The sequence below is a fragment of the Eupeodes corollae genome, chromosome 2 (genome assembly GCF_945859685.1).
Source record: "Eupeodes corollae chromosome 2, idEupCoro1.1, whole genome shotgun sequence".
In the NCBI taxonomy this organism is placed as follows: domain Eukaryota; kingdom Metazoa; phylum Arthropoda; class Insecta; order Diptera; family Syrphidae; genus Eupeodes; species Eupeodes corollae.
Genome location: NC_079148.1, coordinates 6,481,834 through 6,509,619, shown reverse-complemented (window position 1 = coordinate 6,509,619; position 27,786 = coordinate 6,481,834). Strand labels below are relative to the sequence as shown.

Below are 27,786 nucleotides of genomic sequence, written 5' to 3'. Positions count from 1 at the left end.
GGCTGATTGGATGTCGGACTATCTTCACAATAGAAATACTTACTTAAGGTGGTGCTACAGTCCTGTGTGAACTAAGGCCTCACCCAACAAACTTCTCCATCTAGCTCGGTCCCTAGCTAGATGTCTCCAGTTTCGCGCTCCAAGTTGGGTGAGGTCACCTTCCACTTGTGCACGCCACCTGATCAGCGGTATTCCTCTACTGCGCTGTCCTGTGGGTGCGGATTCGAAGACTTTCCGGGCCGGAGCATTGGTTTCCATGCGCTCTACGTGACCCAACCATCTTAGTCGTTGGACTTTTAGTCTTCTGGCTAAGTCTTGTACAGCCCGTATAGTTCGTTGTTCCATCTTCTCCTCCACTCCCCTTCGATGGATACGGGACCGTAGATCACACGAAGAACTTTATCTCTCGAAGCGACCCAAGGTGCTTTCATCCGCTATTGTCATAGTCCATGCTTCTGCACCGTATAGCAGGAAGGGGATGATAAGAGTCTTATATAGCAACACTTTGGTCCCTCGGAAGAGGACTTTACCACTCAATTGCTTTCTTAGTCCAAAGAAACAGCTTTTACCAAGAGTTATTCTGCGTTTGATCTCAGTGCTGGTGTTGTTTTCTGCGTTTACAGTGGAGCCTAGGTAGACGAAGTCCTTGACTACCTCAAAGTTACGTCAGCATCAGCATAGGCCAGTAATTGGACAGACTTTTGAAAGATAGTGCCTCTAGTGTTGACGTGTGAGCTCTGCACTATTCTTTCAAGCACGATGTTAAAAAAATCACATGACAGCGCATCACCTTGTCTAAAACCTTTTTTGACATCGAAAGGTTCTGTTAAGTTGTTTCCAACCTTTATGAAGCAGCGTGAATTCTCCATCTATACAGCTCGTCCCTGTAGATGCTGTCATATGGGGCCTTGAAATCGATGAAAAGATGGTGGGTGTCGATTTGGTGTTTTGGTGTTCTTCGGTTTTTTCCAGGATCTGCCGTAATGTGAATATTTGATCAACTGTGGATTTTCATGGTCTAAAACCAAACTGATAAGGACCTATCAGATTGTTGACGATGGGCTTTAGACGTTCACATATTACGGCAGAGAAGATTTTATAGGCGATGTTAAGGAGACTTATTCCTCTACAGTTGGTGCAGTTTAGAGGGTCTCCTTTTTTCAGGATCGTTAACAGTGAAGAAAAAAAATATCGACTATGGAGTTCCACAAGGATCTAATTTGGGACCGCTTCTGTTCATCTTTTTTTACCAACGAACATCTTAGTGTTTTCAAGTTAAGTATCTCGTTTGCTTTTGCTGATGACACTGCAATTGTTGTCCGCGATAGGTCTCTGGAATTGATAATGCAAAACGAATTCGATGCAGCTGTTCGATGGTGTCACGATTACGGAATGGTGATAAATGCTTCTATGACAAACTTATGCATATCCGAAGTCCACATGTCAAAAAACAGACAAACAAATATATTTCAGGAATGATCTCTGTCCAATCACGCTCACAACATGCATTGAAGTTGTTGAACTCTATAGATGTCTTGGAGATCCTATTGATTGCCATTTCCTTTGGGACAAACATATAGACAAGCTACGTACTGATCTGAGGAAGAGTCTCTACGCACTTTCACATTTAAAGTACCATGTTACTAAGGTAAGGATGTTCTGAGACAAGTTTATTACGCATTGGCAGAGTCAAATCTGAGATATGGCATACTTGCTTGGGGAAATGCAGCACCAATACACATCAAGAAACTTCAAAAACTTCAAAATTCAGCTCTAGAAATAATAAAACAAAATAAGAGACACTATACTAAAAACAAATTCCGAGTACTTAAAGTCGAGCAAATTTTCAAGATGACCACAATACTAGAATATCATGGTAAAAATCGATTTATCCCGATTCGATGATTCTGTAATAAGACATGGAAACACTTCTGTAACCATTTAATTTTGGTCACGTTTTGAATTGATATTTTGTACCAGGAACATGGTTTGTCTTTTTGTTTCTAAAGTTTATACGCTTCGATTTTATTTCGTTTAGTTTGATGCTCCATTTTCCGTTCAATCACTAACTGTATTGACTGCGTTTTACTGTAGCTTTGCGGTTTTATTAATATAGTTAACCATGATGGCGTTGATGGCCAGTGGAATATCTCTTGTGTATAGCAGATACAAGATTGGTCCTAGGGCACTTGGTTGTGGTACACCGGTTTCACTATTTCAACGTTCTGAGTAATTTGGTAGTTCCGTATTTTGAAGAAATGGTTCTTAACAATGGTTCTTATTTTCAGTATTTTGCAGTACTGCCTGTTATGATCCCAATATAGTTTGTTCTCAAGTGAAGCAAGTGTCAAACCTTATCAAAGGCTTGAGAAACATTACGAAAATATCCGATCATACATGTTTTCCTCCAAGGGCTTTCTCCACTACAACAGAAAACTTACTTCAAACAATAATGAATTAAAAGAAACCAACACACCCTAGTGATTGTTAAATCATAAATTTCTCCGAAAAAATGAAACAAAATTGTTTAAGTTTTCTTGTTTTGTTGAAACAAAACATTCTTGCCTTATGAACAAATATGTTTTGACTTTCATATTTGATGAGTGTTTTCACCCAGTTTTTGCTGAGCCCTATTTCGCTCAATGTTTTTAGGTATAACATCGCTGTAATTTAAAAGATATCCAAGCGATGACAATATTCAGACTTTCTCATCGGTCTTCGGTCTTCGTTGCCATCATCATCATCATCATCATCCTCATCGTCATCACACATGCAATCAAAGTGATTTGTAAATACATATTTCCATGTCCAATGTCCATATCGTTCTCATTTTAAGCTCCATCACTATCTCCCTGCTGTATACGAGAGTTTATTGCAGGACTAGAGTCTGAATATAGAAACAACGTTTATAGGAATATTGTCACTCGTTTTCGAACGGTATAAGCTTTCCATTTCCATGTTTCAAAATTTTAAATTCCATGACGTAGACTTTGCAATGACTACAAACATATATAGAATCTACAATTGGTTCGTATGTAAGGTGGACTCTTGGAGCATCGCATCGGACAAAATTGGGGAGCATTATCTTTCAACATGCGTCCGGTTGAATGTGAATTGATGCGTTTCCATCGTCCGTCGGCGTCAGAGTCGTCGTCGTCCTGGGACATATGTATATATAGAATCCGATAATACTCATCTCATCTGGTTGTTGTTTCGATTGCACTTGTCTGTTCTAATGGAATTCCTAATCGGGTGGCTCCATATTCTCGTACTTTCCGTATATGAGGACACATGGAGTGATGGAATTGACTCTCTATCGAATCGAATGCGAGCGACATCTAGCTACCCAATTCCCGTTCCAACCTTAATTGCGTCAATAACCGATTTCCGGTGCAATTCAGAATTGTGTGTTCCGAAATTTACTCCATTGAAGGCGATGCGAGACGAGCACTTAACTATCGCATCAAGCATTAAATAGAGGACGACAAAATGAAACGACGACGGACTCAACACATAAATGTGCCTTTATGCATAAAAGTTGCATCAAAATTAGCATCGGCGACGTCGGCGGCGCGGCGGCCAGCGTCGAGTTAATTTGCATATCGCGCGATCGCGCGAATACATCATCTTAATGGGATGGCTTGGGAGTTGCAACACGGATTAAAAATAATGGTTCAGGTTGGGTAATAGAGCCGATAAATCCAAAACTCCAGCAAATCAGTCTGCATAATCTGACATAACAATTCCGATGATTTTATTTTTATTCTTATCGCATCGCAGGCACCAGGAATTGTTTCTTTTTTAACCTTTTTATTAAATTTTAATTTGTATTCCTTTTTTCCTGCTGGTGCTGCTTGGTGCTGCTTGGTGCTGGATGGAGCTTCCCCACTCTGGTTTGACGGTGCTCTGATGGTCCAATGGAATGGAAATTACTCACCACAATTCATGGGCAAATTAACTATGCGATGTTTTGCATAATTATCCACAAAGCCAAGCATATGAAACATCACATCCGAGGCCCCACTCCAGATTTAGATACATTTTACATAACATACTTGTTGGATCTTAGATAGGCTGTCGCATATTAATGGTATAGTCTCATCAAGTGCAGTTTACAGGTGGATAAGCCTGGAAGGGAATAGATAGATGAAAAGATAGTCCGTTTAGGTTTAAGATGATAAATGGAGTAGGAACTACTTAAATGCAAAATTAATTCAGCTTCAGCGAGATTTATGAGCGGGATATCAAATTTTTACCTAAACGTTGATTAAAAAAAAAAACGATTAGACTACACTATTTTAGAATATAGGGTGTTTTTATAGATGCATAATAAGTTATGATGATTTTTGTCTGTGATTTGACAGTTGGGAATATCAAACTGTAGGTTTGGCAATTCATCATGAACCGTTTAATGTCAGAACAACGCTTCAAAATTGTTAAGATATATGTGCTTAAGACAATCCGTTTGCGAAGTTCATAGAGCTGTTCGTGAATTTTACGGTATTTGGTACCATTCAGAAAAATTGCGGTATTTCGAAAGAACACAATCCCTTAGCCGTCAACGAATAAGCATAAATTAACGATAAATTAACAATATAAATAAAAGAAGTAAAAAATATGGCTTAAAAAATGATTAAACTTTTCAACCATTTTCCATTTGGAGTGACAATCGCAATCGTTCAGAGTTCAAGTTCGCCTGGTTTCACTTACATGGAAACCATACCACCAACCAAGGTTACCTGTCATCGAAAAATATGGTTTTCTCCACCGTACTGAGGAGAGAACCGATAATTGGTAAGCCCGCTCTCACGCAGCAAAGTGACAGCTTCCTTCAGCTCAATTGTGAAGGAAAGTGTGTATATATTTTAGAAATAAAATTTCCGCAACACGGCTTAAACGCTGGTGGCATAATCAGACCTTATTTCTTTCTTCCGATAAACTACTTTTTCGCTATGCGTTCTACCTTGTATAATGAGGATGCAAATAAAGTTCCCTGGAGCGTTTTTGCTACAATGTATGTTGAAGAAAACTCAGGGTTGCCCTCCACATGAAAAACAAAGACACTTTTTTAAAAATAAGCACCACGAAGAGATTGCTGTTGATTTGATTCCCTAATCCATTGGTGCATTGATAGTATCCTTTATATTGTTCTTCAACGCTAGCGAAACCACTGCCAAAGCTTTTTTTGTTTTGCTCGCGTTAATGGAAAACAATATTACGTCCCAGTTTTGTAAAGCCCCACAAGAAAAAGTCTAAAGGAGTCAAATCACACGATACTTAAATTATGTCTTGAGCTGTTTGGCACGTAGTACCATCATGTTTGAACTATATGTCTTCAGTGTCCATATCAACCAATTCAGGCCACAAGAAGTAAGTGAACATCTAACCTAAGAGGTTGTCTTTGACGGTGATAACCTGACCAGCTTCATTTTCAAAAAGTACGAACCGATGACACCTCCAGCCCAAAATCCACCCTTTAGATTAACTTTGTTTGGATGCATTGGGATCAATTTCAAACTCTACGAAAATCAAATAAGCGAACATCAAGCAAACATCATGGCCCAGTAGCTGTCAAAATCAACCCATCTCTGTTGGAAAACCATTTCTAAAGTCATTATCTGTCAGAAACCATAATTCAATCCTCATTTTTGAACAGGTGGCCCAGGAACACCCTTGGACCGAATTCAAAAAAAGACTTAAAAAAGGGATGATTGTTGTTTCACTGAAAAATGTATATCTTTTTACCGTCGCAATTTTTAATGTTTATCATTATTTTATCGTTATTTATTTGTCTAAAAAGTGCTCTTTTAAGAAAGCCACTTGAATTCCTCCCCAAAACAATTCCACCGTAAACCTAATACTTTTAGGAACTCCCATCAGTTAACTCTTGAGCAAAACTTCTGACGTACTGTTAAGTTACTTAGTTAGCTAAAGCAATCAGAGTTAAAAAAGATATCTTGAGTTGAGATAACCTAGTCACTCAATATCCATGCCACACCTGAATGACAGACATCGTTGCCTTGGCTCTTGAATCTGTAGTTTGTCGAAGGTAGTACAAATCACCAACTCGGTCAGCTACGAGCTTGACCTGGCCATTGTTGTCGCGTACTATTGCACTGTTTCGATTGGCACTACTTCACATGCTTCATCAGCGATTTTAGCAACTGAAAGGAGGTTTGTGCGAAGATCAGGAACTAATAAGTTATTTTCAAAATGTACTGACCTTCATTCGACTCCAACGATGGCCTGGAGTCTGACAGTTTCTTGAGCCTTCACAAAAGTAGATTGATTACTCGCCAAGTTGAGCTTGCCACTATTAGTTGGCAGCAGTGTTTCGAAAATTTCTTCTTGACGGCACAGGTGGGATGTGCATCCACTATCTAGACACCAGCTTCGTTGCAAATCGACTGGCTCTGCCCTCAAAGTATATTCAACACCTGATTCTATGTAAAATAATTCCTTGACGCAGTAACTTTGTGAATTAGGACGGTTAGTACGACAATTAGCAGCCTTATGAACACGCTTCTTCAAGAATTTTGACCTTGAGCTTTTCGGCGGCAGGTAGAGCATCTTGTGTTTCAATCGCACAACAAAAATTTTCGAAGAATTCTGGTAAGCTGAACAAAAGCATTATGCTTAACAAATCGTACATCCATTGATTCCAGCTTATCAACAGCATCAAAAAACTTCTTCACATGCTCACGAACATCATCCCCTTCATTCATCTTTTGTAGAGTCAGTTTCTATAGTAGAGTTGCCTTCCTGGATGCACCTGACGAGGCATATATGGATTCTAGCTTTTTCCATATTTCTTGAGAAGCTTCACAGCCATGTATTTGCTTAAGCTCAGCTTGTGCTTTCTTGTCTGCTCGCAGCCACGAGTTAATAGCAATTTGATTCATGAAATCGTTAACATCAGGTTTAGGTATTGCGCCAGAAACGAAATCCCATGTGTCATTTTTGACCAGCAGTGCCTCTACTTGAAGGCAACATGTATCGTAATTGTCTTTGGACAATACTTCAAGCCGTGGGGTATAATTTGATGTGCTCGCCATTATTGATACAACCAATCAAAAAAAATTACGCGGGTGCAATGCATATGAATTTAGATTAATATTAAAGAAGAAATATAAATGAAATTTCTGGTCCCCTAACCTGTAAAACAGATTGGTGAAAAGTAAGGGAATCAGGTAGATTATTTAATGAATAAAAAAGAACAGTGATTACTTTTACATTTAAAGATAAATTCAGTTGTTGTATAACTTTACACCTCAAAAGATCAAATTAGAAGAAAGAATACAAAAGTTGAATTGACAGAATTAAAATTGGCGAGCCGAATGAATAAACGTGTGATTGTGAGCAATTTGTAGTACCGTTGGCGAATTGAAAACCGTTGAAGCGATTTAAATGTCATAAAGTTTTCGAAGATTGGTCTCACTCTATTGTCGATATCGAATGTTCGTTGATTTGAGATACATTCGTGTTTGTCGAACGTTCATATTGTGTGAGGAAAGGTCAGAAAATAAAACAATGTAAGTACACAATGTATATTTCATTTCTTTTATAAAATAACAATAATCAATAAATTTTTATTTAACTGCAAAATAACTAATAAAAATCAGTTCGAAAAGCTATTCGAACTGATGGAATCGAGCCCGTATCTAGCGAAAGGTGTTGGAGAGTTTGGTCTTCCAATTTCTACAACCCTGAACTCACCTGGGCCCCTTACTCGCGATGGAAAAGAGCGGCACAAGATAATATGAATTTGAAAAAAAAATTTCCAAATAAAACTTTTATTCATTTAACAGGTTTGGCTGGATTATAAGCTTAAAATCAAAAGAAAACTTGTGATGAATAAAATGGAAGTGGTGCCAACTGGTGCGGGTAAATACTCTCAAGTTTCTTTAACTTCTTTAAAACAAGCTGTGGTTGAACTGTTTCAGAAAGTACGTGCTTTGGTTTATCTAGCCAAATTTTAGAGGACTTTTTTATAATAAACGGGCACTCAAGGGGTTATTAATACCCTTAACATGTTTCAAGTTTAAACACAGTGCTAGTTTTAGGAAAATGGGAAAGGATGAAAGAGGAGGTACCGATGGACATTGGTCTTAAAGTTTTAAAAATCAAAATAAAAGGGGAAAAACAGAGCTGGGTAAAGCATTGCACATTCCCGATGTGCGGTTAAAAAAAGAATCTCTATACTTGACAGTTCGTCCGAAATTGAGCTCAAGTTTAATTTGATGTGCATTCCTAGAAGTACGAGTATTACGGCTGAATTGTTTCAGGGGAATGCAATTGGCTAATTCTACAGAACACTGTTTATAAAAATATCTGTAGATCAAGGAAATTCATAATTGTTTCCGTTGTAGTTCTATCGCCTATTCACATCCGAAGGACAAGGATGAGAATCTAAAAACGATTATAAAAAGCTGAGGGTACTGTCATCTGCGAAACAATTTAGTTGCTTAAAAGTTTCAGACAAAGGATCATTTATAAAAATAAGGAAGAGCGTCGGAGACAAAACGGAGCCCTGGGGCTCTTTCTCCAAAACGATATAAAGATTTGTTTCACTATGTTGTTAGATTAGCCATGAGATCACCAGTGGACCTATTGCTACGAAACCCATACTGCTGGTCATTAAGAAGCTTCCGTTGTTCAAGATATATCTTAAACTAATAATTGATCAGCGTTTCTATGACCTTGGAAAGAAGTGACGTGAGTGCTATTGGACGATAGTTAGAGGGGGAGGATGATTCGCCTTTTTTAGGGACAGGTTGAACAAATGCTGTTTTCCATCCGCTCGGATAGAGACCTGAAGAGTAGGAGGGATGGAAAGTTTACACAGTGGTTTTCCCAGCGTTGAAGCACCCCTCTTTAGAACAATAGGGGGATACTATCCGGACAGCAGATTTGTGTAAGTCAAGGTCTTTCAGTACTATTGCAACTGCACGAGTACGAAAAAAGATTTGTCCCATAAAATCGTTTACGCTCTCAAGAACAGGAGGACTCTAGACACTCTCAGGTAGAGTCGAATTAACAGCAAACTATGCTGTAAGCAAATTGGCTTTATCAATCGAGCTTGCATAGGGAATGTCACTGTGGGCGAGGGTTTGAACCGAGGATGACGTGGTGTTTCGTACGTTTTTTACAAATGACCAGAAATTTGTACTACCTTTTAGGACATTGTAGTAGTTTTTTCCTTAATTTCTGGTCATGCAAAAATTTGGTTCATCGAACGTGACCATTACAGGTCTTTCTAGCTTATTTAAACTTATTCTGGTTCTCCTCAGTAGGATTGGCTTAATAAATCCGGAAAAAAACATCTCTGATCCTAATTACCTCTTTAAAGCTCGAATCAAAACATAAGTTCTCTTTCGGGATAAAATTCTCATTCCACAAAGAATAACATTTCTAACCGTATCTGCACTGGAATCTACGTCACTATCGAGGAAATATAATGACCAGTATGGAACCGGCGGCGTCTCCTAAATTATTATTGAACGACGAAATAAAAATATAAATACTTTCAAGGAACATTGAACGTTCTCCTCTTTGGTACCACGTTTCAAGAAACGACTTAAGATACCTTATCGAACGGGCCTCAGATGCGTTTCTGTCGTACAAGATGTGACCATATTTTTCTAAAAGTATATCAAACTTTTTCCTCAGCAGGGTTCAGCAGGTTGTTCATTTTGAGTTACTATCAGATTTATACTGCAGGTATCCACCAAACTTTCCCATTCCGTCGCCATATGTCCTGCCGCCATAATTGAACATTTCAATATGATTTTCGGTATTCTTGCATCATTCATTTTTAAGACTTTGAAAATATAGTTGAAATGTATGCTAAGAGTTTCCAATATCATGGGAGTCAGCCCTGTTTGCAGATACAGCATGTAGTTTGGGGTATTTCTCGAAAGCCGGAAGATTCTTTTAATACAGTATCGGAGAAACTTTTCGATTGCTTCAAAAGAACAGTAACCCTAAACCTGAGCTCCATACAATAAAATCGAGTAGCTGTGGAGTGGAAAAGTTTGTGTTTTGTACTTTGGTCTATTCATCATCATTTGCAGTCCACCTACCGTCTCTGTAGTTCCTCCAAACACAATTCCGCCTTTGATCACATCTGTTTTGTAGTTTATAAACAATATAAAGAGTACAGCACTCAGTATACAGCCATGCTCGAGACCCATTTTCATGCGAAACTCTGCTGAGACAGACGCTCCATCCCATATGTATTCTGTATTCATTGTGTACAAGGCTTTCAGAATGTTCATTGTTTTACTCGACAGTCCAATGGCATACAGCTTATAGAAAAGCGCTTCATGAACGATAGGGTCGAATACTGCTCGAAAGTCAACAAAGAATACATATAGTTTTCTTTTTCTCCTGATATATAAATCGGCAATGTTGTACAGTGAGAATGTGTGATCCGTTCGGGAATACTTCTTCCTGAAACCGGCCTGATATTCAGAGAGTATACTTTTTCTCCTCACCCATTCGGACATTCTTTATTCTCAATAAGCCCAGCGAAGAGCTTTGCATTTGTATTTAAGAAAGAAATACCTCTATAATTTGATGCTTCATCATAATTTCGTTTTCTGAAACTTTCGGGAACTATAGCATTTTCCAAAAGTCGGTTAAATACGACCATCTCCTGGCGCCTTATTCACTTTAGCTTGCTCAATAACTTCTTTTAATTCATTTATTGAAAACATTGCATCTAGAAAGTTAACTATGATTAAAGAGGCTGCATATAGTAGCAATGGTGATCTTATCGTTGCGTTCAGAAGCTATTCGTGGTTCCATTTAAGGTTTTCACAGCCTTCCAGAATTCGGCAGAGCTACGGGTGCGATTGATAACCGATACTGTCTCTTGCCCAAAGGCAGATTTTTTTACTGCACATTTTCTTTTGAATTCAATATTTGCCTCGGAGTACAGTTTTCTAAAAACAGGCAAGTTTTGTGACCGAAATAGCTTTAAAAATTTGAATGATAGATCTCTAGCTTTTAAGCATTCAGAATCAAACCACTTTTGCTTATATTTGGTTTTTTGTTTTGCTTGTTGGTTTTGTGGGTTCGCCTTTTTGATTATCTGCGTTAAAACCGATATATCTACAAGTTCGTTTAGTTCTTGAAGTTCTCTTATTTCTTTCCTCATATTTCCTTGGAACTTGCTCCTATTTCTTTCATTCCATCGCATTTTCTGGATAAGATTAAATTTTTTTGCGCCGGTTGTTGTTTCGGTTCGCAATGTTTTAAAAGTAACTTCAAGCGGCATGTGATCAGAGAAATTCTGAGTTCCTCATAATATTGTTCGACAATCTAGATACAAAACACTAGTCTATTAAGGAGCTAGCTTGACCTCTTATAAATGTAAGCTCACCCTCTGAATCTCCTGTGCAGATACAATATTCAACACATGACAGTCATATCCATCTAAAAGTTCCAAGATTTGTTCGCCTTTTCGTGTACTCCATTTTTCAAACTCATCGAAATGTGGTGTGTTCATCAATATTTTAGAGAGTTTGTCAAACAGAACTTTTCATCAATATTCATTAAATACCTAAGTTTAAGTTCCAACTTTGTTAATGAGTATAATTCTGTTACGCGTTACTTAATGTGTTTCTTGTTAAATATTATCTCCTAAACTCCTCCCATTTCTGGTTCCCATCGAATTTTTCAAAAGATTGTCCTAAGTTCAAAAAGATATCTACAGGTTTTCCTTCTCCCATCCATCATCTACGACCCATCACGATCTGCCTAATTCCCAAACAGAACTTTCTCCTTTTTGTATATAGAATAAATTGATGAACTCAAATTTACCCCCTAACATAATAACTACCCCAAAAAATAATAATGTCCATTAAATCCTACACCAACTTCCTATTCCTATTCCTATCTGGAATATTCATTCCCTTATAGAACATCAATATTTGCAATAAAGTTACAAATTTCTTTACCAATACATTTCCAACAGGATACAAATTCGTCATTTTTGTGGACTTAACTTTGAAGGTACTTTCTACTTTTAGTATACTCCTGGAACCAATACTCTTATGTATATTATGAACTTTCAATATCTCTGATGGGCTTGGCCTACAAAAATGATGCTGAAGCTGATGATCCCCTAAAGGCCAAATCAAATTCTCGAAAATGAAAATGAAAATGAAAAAGAAGATATTAATTTGGTCATGTCCGGATGATGGAGATAGGAACTTCTTCTTTCCTATCAACATTTATATTATTCTCTTTATAAAAGTAAAACTGGAATGAGGTCCTTTGGGTGCGGTGCGGATATAAGCACGCACTATACTATATACCTCCCCCATTTCCATACTTTTTCCAACCCCTCCCTCCTGCATAAAAAGGCGGAATGTGAGTATTGTATAGAAGTAGAATGGAGGACTTGATAGGTGTGGGGTTTCCTCATTCAATTTCATAGAAAAACAAAAATCAATCATCGGCAACTGTGGTATTCCGCTCTATTGCTTCTTTATTTTCGCTCCGAAAAAGCCGAAATTAAATCAGAGGAATAAGAAAAACAGAAAAGAAAAGAAAAATAACAATCTTAAGGACAATAATTCGAATTGAATTTCGCATTCTAGCGAACGAACGTACCTATATACTCGTATTCCCAATTCCAACTCCAACCCTTATCCCAATTCCAACTCAAACTCCAAGCCAATATACGGCATCATCCTAATCAATCGACAGGACCGGTTGAATTTCAGTACAAAACGCGTTACTTTTACGTGTGCTCGGTTTTCTTATAAGCGTTGTTGGAGTTGGAATTGAATTGGAGTGATGCTGATGTAGCTGTGGCAAAAAGAAAAACCAATAACTTTCATCCCCTAATTCGAAGCTTATTGACACCCTTCAATGTTTATTCATGAATGAATCGGCAATAAAACCGAATAACGAATCAGTAAAGATATATTCTCGCTCCGGCACCCAAGTACCCTCTCTCCCCCTCCCCATCTGAGGAGTGCGTCGTCGTGCGTCTCTGGTTGTACAGTCAGCCTTTTAGCGGGAATAAGACTTCTTCAAGCCCGTTGCCGTCACCGTCACTGCCTTCGTGAATTGTATACAAAATCCTGACATTGATTCCATCGATGCGAAAGCGAATTCCCGTGCTGCCGCCGCTGCTTTTGCTGCAGCTTAGAAAGCGTTTTTTTGTTGTTTGTTGGCTTGATGAAAAGAGGGGGTGGTAAAATCGTAATAACAATAATAATGTAACATTACATCAATTGGGGGGTGGCGCAGTGTTGAATTAATTTTTTTTAAGGATTCATGTTTTTGTTTGAGCCAAGCAACTGACGACGAGGGTGAGGGTGGCAAAACATCACAAGGGAATTACTTTACGCGTATAAGAAACGATACGGCTATAAGGGTGTGATTGTTGGAAGAAGGCGGGCGAGCGCTGCGGCCATTGATACATCTACATCTGTCTACGTCAGTGGAAATTACCAGCAAGACGTCACGTTATAGTCGCGTCGTCGCTCGTTTGCTTAAGATTTGATAAATTGAAATTTTATTGAGTTTTTTCGTTATTACCGTTGGCAAATTGATGACAGCTTGACAGCTAATAAAGTTGATTTTCTTTTCTGTCGGCAAGGTAGATTTGGCAGTCTTATTAGAAAATTAGAAAAATTGTGCTTTGTTATTGGTCAAACATTCGATTGCACATGAATTGAGCTTTGAGAAAAGATAAGCAAGCTTAAATGGTTAAGCAAAGCCAACTTTTTGAATTGAAACTTGTGACCTTAGACCTACTTTTTAAGCAAAAATAATCAATTGCAGAGATGGGAAACCTTATATTGTTGTATTTGTTATTTCGTCATCATACCACGTCATGCTCACATTCCCTATATGTATGTAAGCTACATTGATAAAGACAATTTGCTTGCAGCACAGTTTGCTGTTAATTCGACTCTACCTGAGAGTGTCTTGAGTCCTCCTGTCCTTGAGAGCGTAAACGATTTTATGGGACAAATCTTCTTTCGCACTCGTCGAAAGACCTTGACATACACAAATCTGCTGGCCCGGATAGTATTCCCCATGCTGTTCTGAGAGGTGTTTTTCAACCCTGTACCGATCAGCTTTGTTCTGCATCCATTTTATTTTCCGGAAATTGTCTGAAACACTTTGTTGTTCTCGTTCTTCGAAGTCTGTTTCAACAACAATTGGCCAGTAGCACCTTAAAATCTCTTATTGCATTGCCCCATTCTCCAAACGTTGCACCGATTTTCCATGACCGCTTATAAATGTAAATTCACCCATTCAGCACGAATAGACCACAGTTTTCGAAAAATTTGAAAACTTAATTTTAAGAATTTCTTGTACTCTCGAAATTAAGTTGATTTTGTAAGAAGTGCACAGATGAATTATGATAGTCACCAATTCGAGCATTGAAATCTCCAATTACTTACTTACTTACTTAAGGTGGCGCTACAGTCCGGGCGGACCTAGGCTTCAACCAACATGCGTCTCCAGCCAACTCGGTCCCTAGCTAGCTGTCTCCAGTTTCGCACCCCAAGTTGGTGGAGGTGAGTAGCGGTCTTCCTCTATACTGCGCCGTCCCTCGGGATTGGATTCGAAGACCTTCAGGGCTGGAGCGTTAATGTCCATCCGCTTTACATGACCTTGCCATCTAAGGCGTTGGACTTTTATTCTGCTAACTAGGTCAGTGTCGCTGTACAGCCCGTACAGTTCGTCGTTTTTTCTTCTGCTCCATTCTCCATATATGCGTACGGGAGCAAAAATCAACTGAAAAATTTTTCTCTCGAAGCATCCTAAGACGCTCTCATCTTTCATTTACAGGCTCCAGGCCTCAGCGCCATAAATAAGAACCGGGATGATGAGTGTCTTATTTATGGTGATTGTAGATGCTCGGGAGAGGAAATACTTCTCAATTGTCTTCTAAGTCCAAAGAAGTAGCGATTTGCAAGAGTTATTCTTCGTTTGATCTCAGCGCTGGTGTCGTTGTCTGTATTAATAGCGGTGCCTAGGTAGACAAAGTCCTAAATTACCTCAAAGTTGTAGCTTTCCATGGTGATGTTTTGTCCAAGACGTCGTCTTGCCCTCAGTGATAACTAAGCCCATCTTCTTCGCTTCCGTGCGTCGCAATGCTCAAAAACGCTCCACTTCTGTGCAGCGCCGCGCCGTTTTGTATGCCTCTTGTGTCGCAGCGTGCGCTTGCCGGCATTCGTCGTCAAACCAGGGGTATCGCTGTGGTTGCCGTGTGAAACCTAGCACTTCAGAGGCGGCATCTCTGATGGCTGCAAGGCAATGTTGCCACTGGTTTTTAATGCTTAATGCAGGCAGGATTAGAGACTCGATCGGAAAAGAAAATGGCAATCTCTTGCGATTGTAGCCGTCTAACGTCGAATCTTCTCACAGTACTTCCTTGTTTTGGCTTGGACCGGGATATCCGTAGCCGTACCATGGCTACCACGAGGTAGTGGTTCGAGTCAATGTTGGCCTGTCGGAATGTTCGGATATCAGGTATACTATAGAAGTGTCGTGCGTCGATCGCAATGTGGTCATTATGGTTGACGGTTGATTGATCAGGACATATCATGTCCCCTTGTGGATATTGAGATGTGTGAACTGCGTACTAGCTACCAGAACGTCTCACCCCCCAGCGAAATTGACCAGCCTGAATCCGTTGTCGGAGGTAGTGTCGTGCAGGCTGTATTTCTCGATTGTGCCACCAAAGATATATTCGCTTCCTTAAAACATCCTAAGACAATTTTAATATCATAGCCAGGGCAGTGCTTATAAGGCTTGTCCAAGAGCTCGAAGATTGTGTCTTCGGTGTCTTTATCTTTCTCCTTTGTTGGGGCATTCGTGCATATTAGGCTTATGTTGGCGAATTTAGCCTTTATGCGGATTGTCGTGATGCGCTCCCTTACACTGCTGAAACTCAAGACTTTTTGCCTGACCCTAGTTCCAACAACAAATCCACACCCAAATATCGCAGTCTTTTAGTTTGCGTTTGCCCGGTCCATCCCATCGCACTTTTTGGATGCTTCTGCCTTGCAGCAGTTTAGGGCTTCCGCTAATTGTTCGGCTGCACGTGGTCTGTTAAAACACCTAACATCCCACGTACATATCCGAAGTTCGTTGTCCTTATTTTGTTTGCGTAGGTTATCAACATAGTTATTCCGTCAGTATCCAAGGCTTGTTGGTGCTTCGCAACTAAAGCTTTTGTTTACGTAGGCTGGACGTCACTCCGACGGCAGAACCCCCAACCTGGAGAAGCATAGTATTTTCTAAGAAAGAACTGGTCATGAGGTTACACAAGTTGTCAATTAATCATTTCCAAGTTATTGCAGTTTCAATATCCCGGAATATTATTGTACTTTAAATTGTTACATGTTATATAAACTACCATTGTGCTTTCGGTGTTTTTAAATTCTACAAAATGAGAAATTTTACACTTTCAACCGGAACTAGTTTCACTCCCTCGCTGCTGTCAAAGAACTCAGAAGAACTGTCAACAAGCATATTATTTACAAACGTCATTTCCGTCGCCGATTTGACAAGTAATCCTCGTGAAATTTTATAAACAGAGAGATGATTGATTATTTGTAATTTATCACCTTAAGGTTGATTGTCATTGTATTGACAACAAAATAATTTATAATATTGTTATAAGATGCGGACTTCACTTTAATTAACTATGAAGAATTTCGCAAAATGGTATCAAGGGTGTGTTCGAATATCATGAATCTAAGGGCGAGAACACAATTTATTCAAACAGATTTGAATTATATAAGATAATTTTAAGATAATATAAGATTGATTTATTAAATTCTAGTTCCCATAAAGTCTTTTTTATTTAACAATTAAGAATTGCATTCATTTTTAAATCCGAAAAAGGTAAAATACATGATTTTCATTTCAGTTATAAATAAAATCTAAACGATTACTAACAGAAAAACATACTGCAACTAAAATTATAAATATATAAACGCTGTTGTAAATTTGTTTATATTACACCACGAAATTCGTAATGTTTAACACATTAAAATTCGATCTTATGAATGGAATTTGAATTCGTTCATATAGCCACCGCGGCACTTTTGTAGCGGTAGATTCGTTGGATCCAATCATCAATGACTCGGCCACTCATTTCTGAGGAAATATTGTCTAGCTGGCTCTGAGCTTTTCGAATTTTCATTGTCTAGTTGTTTTAGCCAATGACTTACAATAGCCCCAAAGAAAATACTTTGCAGGTGTCAAATCCCACAAATGAGGTCTCCAACCAACTTGGCCACACATTGGAAATGACAGTTCGATAATTATTGAAATGGTGCGTTCAAAAATTAAAATTGGATAGTGCAATTAAGCAGCGAAAACTGTTCACAAATCTTTCAACTTAAGACCCTGTCTACACTTGAGATTATTTTAGTTAAAAATGCATTGTCTTTGAACACACCCACGAAATTAAAAAAAAGAAGCAATTTGATTGGTGGGATAACCGAATTCAGAATGTGTTTAGTTTGGCTTGATTTTACATATACTTTCCGCAGCTTAAAGGCATACCGAAATGTCAGCCTGGATTTCCCATCTTTGTAATTTAAAGGTTTTGATTTCATGTGACGAAAGAGGTTCCTTGGGGATGTGTGACTGCACCTTCTATGAAACCTTTTTTTCCAAAAATCACTGTTTTCTTTAATATTCTTCGAAAAGGAATTATGCCTAGTTCAATACGATTATTTTGGAATAGATTAGAACTTATCAGTTTAATGAAACATCCGTCAAATTTGTATTTATCATTTAAAACCAATTAACTGAACTTTTCTTCAATTTGAAGTCACAACCTTCTAAGTAACCATTTCATATCGACCTTACCTTTCCGTATAGGTCTCAAAGCCCTTCTTTTCTTTGGTAATTTATGCCTTTGAAGTTTTAAGTAATGTCAAGTTTTAAGTAGAAGAGAAGTTTTGTCAGCCATCATCAGTGCGTATATGTTGTGATGAACGGGCTTCAGATTTTTACCTGCAAGTGGAGTACTATGAACTCTTCCTCAAAACCATCAACGACTCACATTCTTCTTACGGTCACCGAAAATTAAATCACGAGCTTCATCATTACCGAAAATGCTTCTCTGGAGCGGAACAAGGAGCCGGTAGTCGATAGCCAAGAGAATATCATGGACGGACACAAGCGGCAAGAAGCAACTATGTATATTTATATACGAGTACACTGAACCAAAAAGGTACATGATTTTCATGAATATGTGCCTGTTTTTCATGTAAAAATACATAAAAAACGAGCTAAACATCGCGTTCATGTAATTTAGGTATAATTGTATGAATTCATTCCTACGAGTAGGAACGATTCTTACGATGTAGGATTCATTCATAAAATGTAGGTATTTGATATTCCTAAATCCAATGTTTGCATACTTAAGTTACAGGAATTACGTTCATGCAATGTGATTTTTATGCAATTGCTATACATAGAACTTATGAATATGTGCCTAGATTTTATGAATGCATTCCTAAAATCTATGTATAGCAAACATGAAAAATATGTATCTATACATAAAACCCAAAATTCTGTCCCTAGATTTTATGAATGCATTCCTAAAATGTATGTATATCATACATGAAAAATATGAATTTATACATAAAACCCAAAATTCTGTCCCTAGATTTTATGAATGCATTCCTAAAATCTATGTACACCATACATAAAAAATATGAATCTATACATAAAATCCAAAATTCTGTCCCTAGGTTTTATGAATGCATTCCTAAAATCTATGTATAGCATACATGAAAAATATGAATCTATACATAAAACCCAAAATTCTGTCCCTAGATTTTATGAATGCATTCCTAAAATGTATGTATATCATACATGAAAAATATGAATTTATACATAAAACCCGAAATTCTGTCCCTAGATTTTATGAATGCATTCCTAAAATCTATGTACACCATACATGAAAAATATGAATCTATACATAAAACCCAAAATTCTGTCCCTAGATTTTATGAATGCATTCCTAAAATCTGTGTATAGCATACATGAAAAATATGAATCTATACATAAAACCCAAAATTCTGTCCCTAGATTTTATGAATGCATTCCTAAAATGTATGTATATCATACATGAAAAAGATGAATCTATACATAAAACCCGAAATTCTGTCCCTAGATTTTATGAATGCATCCCTAAGAACTATGTATAGCATTCATGAAAAATATGAATCAGTCTTTAATTTTATAAATACCTATTCAGAAAACGCATGAATTTTTCATAAAATTTATGAATCCTTTACATAAAACCCAAAATTATGTCCCTAGATTTTATGACTGCATTCCTTAAAACTATGTGCTGCCTTCATGAAAAATATAAATCGGTCATTATTTTTCTGAATATCTTGTCATAAAATGTTTGCATAAAGCTTAAGTTTTATGACTAAATATTTATGAAAATAAAGAAAGATTATATTATTCATAAAATGCTTACATAGGAATAATGACTGCCGACACAAAAGCTTAGAAAAAATATTTTAGGTTTCATAAAAGTTATAAGTTTCATAAAATTTTTAAAAAATGCATACGTATTATGGCTAAATATTTATAAAAATAAAGCAAAAATTATATTATTCATTCAACTTACATAGCCTCAATGGATGCATCAAATGTTCCTATATCTCCTTAAAGTTTTGTACTCGTATCAAGAAGGAAGCTGAAGTCATCTAAAATTGAAAGCAGAATTTTGTTCCATTTTTAATAAACTATAAAATTATTTCAAAGAGCATTGTCGAAATGTATAATAAATAAATAGCTCAAGGTTTTTGAAATCTAAAGTGGATTTCTTCCAAAACTATACTTACTTTTGTTCCCCAAATAAATATAATTTATACCTTACGTCATTCAGTAGGTATACGTATATAATTGAAATTCGTGCCACACCTGAAACATTTTCTCAAATAAATTTAGTTCAATAAAAAGAATTAATTTAACATTTTAAACTTATACAAGCCCATAATATATTTTATATTAAAATAATTTATAATAGAAAGAAAGTATTTAACACTTAAAATTTAACATTTTAAATAAAATAATTTATAATTGATTCTAATTAAACAATTAACAAAAATTAATATGTGTACATATGTATATAAAACTTAATTAAATATATCCGAGGCCGGCTTCTGAATCTGCAACTTCATCATCTTGAGTCAGAGCGCTGTTATAATGAAAAGAAAAACAAAAGAATTAAATTTGTATTTTAAATAGTTATTTTTTTGAAGTTGTTTTATTTAAATTATCATTAACAAAAAAAGAATTAAAAGCATACATATTACAAATATAAAAAATCGCTCATAATCATGAAGTGAAAAATGAATTTATAAATAAATTAATCACCTTTTTCTTAACGCTTCGATGAGTAAATACATTTTAGGGGATTTTGTTTTAGAAATGTTGAGCTCGTAGAAGTAGTGCTCAATAAATGTCCATAATTGTGAGCACGCTAACGGATACTCCAAATTAAACAAGTTGAAGCACTTGAAACATATATCAATTGCTCTCAAAAAATTTGAAAACACGAACTTAATACCATCAAGGTAAACGTAGTAGTTCGAAAAGTTTTCAAAATCCTTATCCCCAACGGCAAGTATAAATGGTTGTATATTTTCTGACTTGCTTTTCAAAAATGCTATATGGTCATCGAGTTCTTGTACGCTGGACCCAATAAAAAGGAAAGCCTCTTGAGAGCTTTTAATAGTAAACCTTACAGTACTACTTTTTCCAGAGTTATCTTTCCGGCTGCCCTTTTGTGTTGGTATCAAATAGCCGTGGAGACACCAAAATAATTTTACTGCTGCACTATCTATAAGAAAACGAAAAAAACACATTAAATCTTAAACCAAGGGCAAAGATTTTAAGGATTTTATTGAATTAAATTTTAATTTATGAAAACGTTAGTGGTGTGATAAGTAATTATAAAAAATTACTTGAAAAAATATTTCTGAGTTAGAATTCAAAGGAAGGTAAGGTTAGGAACTTTTAATTTACAGAAATGTGCGTATCTATCAGTATCTCAATCCATTATCTGCCAGCTCACCGCAGCTCAGAGAAATGAATTCCTTAGTTACCGGGATTTGATTGGAAATCCCCAAACACATACAGCATTATGTTTCAAACCGAAATATAAAAAAAAAAAACAACTAAAAGATGAAATGTCTCGCTTTACGAAAAAGTAAAACATGAAATTTCAAGTACATACTACCATTGTTGTTAAATACCTATAAAACTCTAAAAATCTTACCAGTTTTAATATCATTTTCGTCAATTTGGTTCACCATATTTCGTAAATTTTTGTCTCGCAGGTGATCTTCATCTAGTAAAAACTTTCTCAGATTGCCAGCCTGCTCTGGATACTTCAAAAGAACTCCTGGGGAATTTCGAAAAACAACCCCAAAATCCTTGTCAATCTTAAGATAATATTTTTTTTAGGTTCATAGTTTCAATATAATTTCTTGAAATTAAAGCTTACCAAACGATAACCTCCTGGCTTCTTGTAATCCGGCCATTCCTCAAAAATGGTGTGTAAAGTTGTCTCTTTATATATTTGATCCAGTCTAAATTGGCTACAAGCTTGCCAACAGCTGTCGAACTCTGAAGTTGACAAGTTATCATATTTGATGCTCCTAATACACTCTTCTGCATCAACTTCCGGAGCTGATGGCAAAATGAAGGTGAAGAAAGATAATTTAAAAAATTGTAAATAATATCTGTTACATTTTAGGCTAGCTTTAAATTTATGTGGAGGTGAAGGTGTAATATTCGATTCCGGTATGATTTTAAAATCATCCCAAAACCTTAAGAGAGTTCCGGAGTTGATACAACTTAAATATACAGTGAAGGACAAAGCCATAAGACCAGTAGGGATACCTTAACAATTAGTCTCTATTTTTTTGGAAATTAAATAATTATAATTTTCAAGAATTCTCAAGAATTAACACAACATATTATGTAGGTCGCAAAGTACATTGTTCCCAAACTTTGAGGAAAACTATCATCAAACTGGTGCTTATGACAATTGTAAAAAAATCTCTGGCTCTGGTGAAAAATCAGAAAATAGAGATGAACTCGTTAAAATAAGTCGTACAATAAAAAAAAAATATGAAAAAATATTTAAAAAATAGTTTTTTTTTTTAAATAATTGAGAACTATAAAAATGTTCCTATTGTTTAATCCATCACTGTATAAGACCGTTTTTAAATTTTTTGAAATGTTAATTTCTTAAAAAGAAATAAAAAAAACTTACTGAATTCCATCAAATGTTTTTTATTTGATTTCTCAGTTACTTCAGCATTTTCAGCTTTAGGAAAGATAGATCTTTTAACAGCCAATCTAGAGGAGGTCTTCGAATTGCAAAACTTGGCATATATTTTACCTCTTTTACCAGTGCGGTAAAACTCAAGCTTTTCCCCTTTGAATCTTTGCAATATTTGTTCCTCTAGCATGTAGCTAGTGTATAAATTCAAATGAAGATGGTTGTCGATAAAATATTCACATATTAATGTGATCAACGCCTGTCGATGTATATCCTGAAGCTTGAAGTTTTGTTCATAGAATTTTTCTATGTCTCTCGCCTTTGGTGAGTTTTTTAAAATTAAAGAAAGAGATATAGCAGGCGCAGATGGATCTTCTCTTATTGACGACGTTGGCGAAGATGAAAATGATGAGCTGCATGAATTTTCCCGCAAGGTAAACATATCAATTTGCTGCTCTCCGATACCTAGAGAGGATCTCCACTCCATTAACTTGTGTTCAAACATTGCCAGATCTCCAACTGAACTGTTTTTGAAAAGCATAGGAAAATGTTTTTCCTTTAAAATTTTAAGCACTTCAACTGTTATGCGCTCAGCTGTTGAAAAATGAATAAGTCATTCAGTTTATTTAAGCATATGCTATTAAAAAATTCAATATGTAATCGAAATTCGACCAAATATTGATGTGCTACATGAAAACACATGTGATTGTGCTACTAGACAACAATAACACAGGTCAATGTACATGGGTCAAAATATTATTTTTTTGTGCCTTTCCATAGCATCTTTTAAATTATATCTTATGCATTGCACAAGATCTATTGAAAAATTGATCAGGATCATAATAAATCAAATAAATGTGAATGTATGTAAGTATTTTTCTTACAATTTCGGATCGAAAAATTGCAAAACTTTTAAGGCCTCCAGTTTATTTAATAGTTCCCAAGGAAAGCCTTTTTGGCATTGGTTATCATATTTATAATATAACGCATAAAACAGATAGAAAATCGGTATTTACAATTTTAGTTTTTTTTGAAAAGGAACTACTAACTAGGCTATAATTGATAATTGAAAAAAATAATTTGACTTACAGATAAACAAATCTGACAGGTGTCCAAGATTCCAACTGCCCAGAAGTTCTTTTATTTCCAACTGGGACTGCGACTCATCTGACATAGTTGCTGTTTCATGAACAATTGTATAAATTATTTGTTCTTCCCCGGCCTCCGCAGAAGTTGAGGGTTGTTCCAATGATATATAATTGTTTGTATCCTTTCTGAAACCTAAAGTTTTTTTTAGAAAATATTCAGAACTAATAATATAGAACTGTATAATTAGTGTATATCCCCTTTTTTTGTAGTTCAATTAATCTTCGTAGAATTGCATTAAATTTGAAAACATTCTCTATTTTTTTATTTATTTTTTTTATTTAAAAGAACAACTAAGCAGGGGAATATACATATCGTCACCTGAATGCAAGAACCAGTTAACTTGATTTTCGTAATTTAAAAAAAAATGCAAAAAACATATTCACATTTTTCTCAGACTTCCTTTTTTCCAGAAAACCCAGTTATCTCAAATTAAGAAAATGGAGTCAGCTGGTCCTTGCATTTAGGTGGCATACATATCACGATATGTTATATTAAGTTTAAAGTGGTACCACTGATAAGCATCCTTACAGTTTGATATTCATGTAGAGTGCTTCCGAACCTTTTGAAAATGATTGGCTTGTATGCACAATAGAATTGTTGTTCTAAAAAGATTCAACTGCATCTGGATTTAATTTCAGTATCAAACTCGTCAGTTGCTTTATATTTGTCTATCTCTTGTAAAGTGTAATCTTTTATTCGAATCATAATTCTACCTTTAGCTGTTTTTATAGCTGTTATTGGCGGCCCAACAATTTCATCGGGATCAATAATAGAATATTTTCCTAATATAGAAGGATTTATATCATATGCAGTAAAATGGGGATCATAGAGTACTTCACTTACTTCCTGACAAAAAAGAACAATTTTTTTTAGATGTTGGACTAAAGCTACTATGACGAAAATTTTATAATCATTTAAGAGTTTGGATACGTAATAACCAGTTTGAAATTTATAGCCATTGATTTCAGTCTTACTTAAATATTCTAAGTTTTCTTCCTGGATACCCATTTTTTTGCTTATTAAAGAAGAAAAACCAGTTTTAATTTTGTTTTCTTTAAAAAATTCATGTTTGTCGTCATCATCATTAGAATTTAAAATCTTGTTTGCAAAACCTAGTTGAAATTTTTTGGCCAATGTTAGACAAATATTTTTTCTGGAAGTAATAGCACGTGAGTAAATTTTGAAATTTTTATGTTTGGCCTCATATTTAAAGCACCAAAAATTTCTAGGTGGACCTGATTTTTTTAAAATCGTAGGATAATGAGTGAGAATATGAAACTTAGGTTTTAAACTATCTTTGAAAAGTAAAAGGTACTGCTCATGGTGTAGTTGTATTTTGTTCTTTAAAGAAGAAATAGAAAAGTCATTTATTTCAAAGCATAACGTTAAATCAATTATTTCTATTAAATTCAACAAAAAATGCCAAACATCATCATCTATTGGAACTAGATCACCATCATGATTGGAAGGTATTGAATAAAACAAAGCATTTCCCTTGCAGACATGCGTAAATGTCGCTTTTGGAGATGTGTCTGTGATATTTCATTTGATATATTGCCTATTTCATGAGGACCATATTCAAACGTTTGTTTCCGTTTGTTTAAAACTTGCAACGAAAAGTATTTCTTTATTTGTATAAAATTTAATAAGATATGGCAAAGATCATAGTGGCATATACCCTCAAACAAGTCATGCATTACATCAACACTGTAGTTTTCAATGGCATGAAATGAAGGGATTGCATTAAATGGACAAAAGCTTGATATGCCAGTTAATTGGTTATTATTTTGTAGGACATCTTCATTATAATTAAGTATATTTCGCATTTTATTGGGATCCTCAAAACACATTGTTTTACATTTATCTTTATCTAATCGACAAAACCTGCAAAATACGCCAGAGAACGATTTGTTAAAACCCATTATTGAGTTAAGTCCTAAGTTATCACCTAAAACCAAGCCTAAAATAAAATGAATGCGATATACTTGACCATCAGATGCCTCAATAGAAAGCCCTTCTTGTTCAAGAAATTTCAACTCATTTACTAAAGGGACTAAGCATTTACTATTACCAAATTTTTTCATATCTCTTGTTCTTATTACAGCAGCTAAAAATACATTATCCAATTTAGACTCTCTAATAGGCATACACGGAAAGGAATAATAAAAGTTACATACTGAATGAACTGAAGAATGGGATCCAAGAGGATTATTAATTTCAAAATCATCCCCATATAAGAAGTAAGGAACTAATAACTTATTTGGGTACATTTTGACCTTTTCTTTCCATAACTCCCCATTGATAAAGCTTCTAATTCTATCACTTTTTTCCAACATTTCCATGTACTGTAACATGGCTTTAAGAAAATTGTTTGTCTCAAACAAAAGTTTAAACTGGGATCTTAATGGAAGAACGACGCCTTTAGTTAAGTTTTCGTCCAAAGATAACTCTCCGCAATGAAAAACCGTTTCCATTTCGTTATTTATAACAAACTCTTCAACATCATTCATGTATCCACTCTTTTTAAGTTTTTGTAATAAGAGATAATCGGATGCACAGTCATCAAACAGGTGTTTACAAGAACTAATTAAAGTTGAAATTTCATTTAAAGCCTCATGGTCATGACAAATTCTAGTTTTAGAAAAGCTATCAAAGATTTGGAGCAAGGGTGCGACAATTTGAGTGGATACACTTTTTTGAATGTTTACTACATCTTTTCTAGAGAAATTGTCATTTGTATGTAATGATAAAGAAAATTTAAACGCACTTTCGCGCATATTTTTTATTTCTTCGTCGAAATTCTCTTTTTTGGACTTTTGACATGATGACAATGAGGATGGAAGAACTAGTTTCTCTTCGACGCTTATACCTTTTACGTTGATACAACTAGATTGTTCTGAGGAAGTAGTTACTCTATTTGAATCTTCCGGTTTAATACTACACGCCTGTGCTTGAAATTCGTTAGAATTTGAAATGTTTAAAGTGGAATGTAATCGTAGCATATGTCTTTTATAACTTGAGGAGTTATCAAACAATAAATTACATTCAAGGCAACGATAAGTACTAGAGCAATTAAGATTATGTCTCTTTTTAAGGTGATGCATGAGTAATGAAAAATTTGTACACTTATTGTTGCAGACCAAACAAAGCATTTTGGCGAAGAAGCTAAAGAAATATAATATTATGAATATAAACTAAAAGATAAAAAGATTCCTGAAGTTTCTGACGGTTTGATATAGCTAATGAACTTAATTGAAGTTCCCAACTAATTAAAGCCACAACCTGTTAGAATAGAGAAAATATAAGCGAATTTTAAAGCATCTCTATTTTTTAAGGTTATTGATTTTTTTGGAAAATATATCCATGCATATGTACATACGTGTGCAATTTACCTTAAATTAATCAACAGCTCCCAACTAACAAAAACAACAGCCTGGTAGAACCTTAAAGTTACCAATAATTAAAGCAACAACCTGTTAAAAAAGGGAAAATGTAAGGGTATTTTGGAACATCAGCATTTTGTTTTATGAATAATTGTTACCTACTCTAAATGCATTAAAATATCTGTTTTCAAAATAATTATCACAAAATACAATATTTCAAATAAATTGTATTCTGTTTCGCAAAATCTCCTTTTGTGGAGCCCTAGATTCTGATTAGCAAATTCAAGCAAATTCTAAATGAAGTAAAAAAATTCCAGTTCACAATTCACAATTAACTTTTAATTCCAAATGAAGTAAGAAAAATTCAAATATGAATATTTGTAACCTACTCTAAATGCCATAAAATATCTGCTTTCAAAATAATGATCACAAAATACAATATTTCAAATAAATTGTATTCTGTTTCGCATAATCTCCTTTTGTGGAGCCCTAGATTCTGATTAGTAAATTCAAACAAATTCAAAATGAAGTAAAAAAATTGAAATATGAATATTTGTAACCTACTCTAAATGCATTAAAATATCTGTTTTCAAAATAATGATCACAAAATACAATATTTCAAATAAATTGTATTCTGTTTCGCATAATCTCCTTTTTTGGAGCCCTAGATTCTGATTAGTAAATTCAAACAAATTCTAAATGAAGTAAGAAAAATTGAAAAATGAATATTTGTAACCTACTCTAAATGCCATAAAATATCTGTTTTCAAAATAATGATCACAAAATACAATATTTCAAATAAATTGTATTCTGTTTCGCAAAATCTCCTTTTGTGGAGCCCTAGATTCTGATTAGCAAATTCAAGCAAATTCTAAATGAAGTAAAAAAATTCCAATTCACAATTAACTTTTAATTCCAAATGAAGTAAGAAAAATTCAAATA

At 35.3% G+C, this 27,786-nt stretch overlaps 1 protein-coding gene across 4 annotated transcripts; it reads right to left on the bottom strand.

Annotated features, from left to right (window-relative positions):
* Positions 1-20,000: 20,000 nt before the first annotated feature.
* LOC129948202 (uncharacterized) lies at positions 20,001-23,572 on the bottom strand. Of its 4 annotated transcripts, none has more exons than XM_056059087.1 (6): positions 23,402-23,572; positions 22,304-22,906; positions 21,530-21,714; positions 21,302-21,467; positions 20,398-20,863; positions 20,001-20,218 (listed from the first exon to the last, which is right to left on the bottom strand). In XM_056059087.1, exons 1-6 carry the CDS (start codon positions 23,484-23,486, stop codon positions 20,161-20,163), a joined length of 1,563 nt encoding a protein of 520 aa, XP_055915062.1. In that variant the 5' UTR covers positions 23,487-23,572; the 3' UTR covers positions 20,001-20,160. The 4 variants fall into 4 exon arrangements, with proteins under 4 accessions (XP_055915062.1, XP_055915063.1, XP_055915065.1 ...); XM_056059088.1 differs by having other exon boundaries at positions 22,304-22,836; positions 23,402-23,521; XM_056059090.1 differs by lacking the exon at positions 22,304-22,906.
* Positions 23,573-27,786: the final 4,214 nt, after the last annotated feature.

Excerpts from the sequence above, each read along its gene's own strand:
- LOC129948202 (XM_056059087.1), bottom strand. The coding sequence starts at position 23,486 with ATGTCAGATGAGTCGCAGTCCCAGTTGGAAATAAAAGAACTTCTGGGC. Across the intron at positions 21,468-21,529 it reads AGCCAGGAGGTTATCGTTTG|ATTGACAAGGATTTTGGGGT; the intron begins GTAAGCTTTAAT and ends TATTATCTTAAG. Across the intron at positions 20,219-20,397 it reads ATCGAAGCGTTAAGAAAAAG|CGCTCTGACTCAAGATGATG; the intron begins GTGATTAATTTA and ends TCATTATAACAG.